This window comes from Priapulus caudatus, unplaced genomic scaffold (genome assembly GCF_000485595.1).
Source record: "Priapulus caudatus unplaced genomic scaffold, Priapulus_caudatus-5.0.1 Scaffold1865, whole genome shotgun sequence".
NCBI lineage: Eukaryota > Metazoa > Priapulida > Priapulimorpha > Priapulimorphida > Priapulidae > Priapulus > Priapulus caudatus.
The window spans coordinates 23,455-26,275 of NW_014578926.1; the positions used below are offsets into that span (position 1 = coordinate 23,455).

A 2,821-nucleotide genomic window follows, 5' to 3' on the forward strand; every position below is an offset into this window, starting at 1 on the left:
GTGTGTGTGGGTGTGTGTGTGTGCGTGCGTGCGTGCGTGCGTGCGTGTGCGTGTGCGTGTGCGTGTGCGTGTGCGTGTGCGTGTGCGTGTGCGTGTGTGTGTGTGTGTGTGTGTGTGTGTGTGCGTGTGTGCGTGCGTGTGTGCGTCTCTGTGTATATGTGTGTGCATATGTATTTGCGTACCAGAGCTATCACGATAAATCGCATCGCAAGGTTCGTGCCACACGCGAGCGGTTTGAGTTGTTCTCGCTGGCTGTATAGATTAATCTCACTCTGTCCTCATTTGTCAATTTATTACTGACTACCGTATGCCGACCGTGTTGCTACGGTTAGCTACTGAACGTTCTCAGAATATATAAACGCTGCGCCTGCTTCGCGCGTGTCTTCTTTTTATTTATACTCACTGTGACGATAGGTTCATGAATGTTAGTGAAAGCAAATGTTGGAAATTCTTATTTATACCGAAAACGTTGACGTAGTGTCGATTTCCCTGTAGATTAATAAAATTAAATAATAATTAATAAATAAATTGGAGCTTAAATTCATTCCGCTTTGTTGACACGGTTACATAGACAAAACATGTAAATAAATATGCGATGACGAGATAAAGCTAAATGACGTGTGTAGCGTGTATAATAAAATATCGTGTAAATTGTGTAACGCAAAGGAAGAGAATTAACAAGTGTTTCCTCGCTAAGTTTTTTGTTTGCCTCCTCCTAGGGTTTCCGTTTCTCCCAAAGTATTCCCGCCTGCTCCCTTGGTTTTTGCGTCTTCTTCGTAAGTTTCTATTTCTCTTCCCTGGGGCTCATGCCTCCATTTTCATGCCTCCTCTCTAACGCCTAGAGCCGCCTCCTCAATTTTTCGAACCTCCTTTCTAAAGTTCTCCAGCCTACTTCATAAATTAATCCGTCTTCCACCGCCCCCGCCCCGATTCATTCCGCTTTGATGACACGGTTACATTTACAAACGTGCAAACAAATATTGTCGTTGTCTCCGACACTCACGACTTCTTGCCTTCCGCACGCACAGAGCCGTGTGAGATCACGTACTGCGCGTACGGCGCCACGTGTCACGCGAACGACACCGACGGCGCGTACTGCGACTGCGAGGAGACGTGCACGAGCGTGTTCGCGCCCGTCTGCGGCAGCGACGGAGTCACCTACATCAACGCCTGCCACCTGCGGCGCGCCAGCTGCAACAAACAAGAGAGCATCGTCATCAGACAGGAGCGACAGTGTGGTAGGTAGCGCCACTTTCATCTCAGTTAGAGCCGAGGCTCAATATAATTTTATACATATATATGTATCGGAAGTTTGAAATGATCCTTGTTATATCAAGAGCTAATAATACCTCTTATATTATTAGCTCTTGGTTATATATATATGAGCTGAGTAAGCTGTTAACGAAATAAACATATGATCATCATAAGTGTTTATATTGTGTACATATACTACCTACTAATGCAACATTTGATATGAGCTGATGCATCCCCTTGCAGTTTAATTCATTATTTTAAAATGGAATTTTAAGTGACGTGCCATTTTTCTACGCTGTATGTGTTTAATGACAATTTCTATTTCAGGTTCCAGCTAACATTGTAACCCTAATGTTGTTTAATATCGCGTATGCTGCACGCATCTGATAACTGATCCATTATTTTCGCCTACAGCGTTGGCAAATTATTGCCATTTCCGCTCAGAAATGACACTTGTTAGCTAATTAATGTTGCGATAAGCAGCTAATCGCGCGCAGAGCCGCCTGACGGTAAACTAAGTAATCTAATGCTCCTAATCTAGTCACGAGGGCCGGGGGTAACCTGTGACGATAGCCTTTTGTTTACTGCGTCTTCTCGCGTGTTTGTTCGGGCAAACCTTTCGCGTGGTGTTTATCTCAAAAACATTCGCTTGCATGGTGGGCTGGACTAGGAAACGTGTATGGTTTGCACACAGTTTCTCAGCACAGCTTGGCAACTAGTTAGATGGAACGCCCGCCACACTGACTTACATTAGTATTTGACAAGCGTTCGGAAAGGGCGTCGATAGTGACGTCATCGGGTTTCGGGTGTTTGAAGGCTGATGTTAGCTGGAATAACTAACGGGTAGTGAGTGCCAACCCATGCATTACATGCAAATGGGAGCGGGAAATGTCTAGTGCGAACAGAATATAGCAGTATATAGATCGGGAGTTGGCGTGTACTAGGCATGTACACTCTAACTGAAGAGGAGATTCCTATTTTTGCGTGTGTGTGTCTGTGTGTGTTTGTATTGCTGCTCAACTTGTGAATTTCGGAATGCCTGACGATTGCTCTGTAAGTGCGGATGGGTGCATCGGGCAGTCGAATTTAGTCGTGTTTGCCTTCGCCAGATGTCAGCACTCTGCAGTGTGTTGATTCAGACGCGAGTTTTTCAGGTGGCCGAAACTGCATTAGGTTGCCTTCGTCGTATTTTCACGAGATTTTCGCCCCGACATTGCGTTTTCGCGCCCGTATAACGAAGTAGATAGACCAACAAATCTGTCATCTGGTGGCCGATGTTTGAATTAGGGCGGACCAGATGGACTTTAGATGAGCCGCCTGATCGACGCTAAGTCGCTAAGTGAGCGAGCGAGATGCGAGGGGGATGTGGTAATACGCCTGCAGCCTGCGTGTACTTGGGCAATTTCAGATGAGATTCTGCAAAACAGGTTGTTTGCCCGGGGCCTGGTGCCATTCAGGGAGGAGATGGGGAGAGAGAGAGAGAGAGAGAGAGAGAGAGAGAGAGAGAGAAGAGAGAGAGAGAGAGAGAGAGAGAGAGAGAGAAGAGAGAGAGAGAGAGAGAGAGAGA

General features: G+C 46.2%; 1 protein-coding gene across 1 annotated transcript in view; it reads left to right on the forward strand.

Moving 5' to 3' along the window:
* Positions 1–2,821, forward strand: part of LOC106817790 (agrin-like) — a gene marked incomplete at its 3' end in the record, with an annotated part of 26,711 nt that overhangs the window by 6,103 nt on the left and 17,787 nt on the right. Inside the window, exon 3 of the mRNA XM_014822487.1 lies at positions 1,029–1,238. Within this exon, the coding sequence (XP_014677973.1) occupies positions 1,029–1,238 (210 nt within the window). The remainder of the gene's footprint in view (positions 1–1,028; positions 1,239–2,821) is intronic.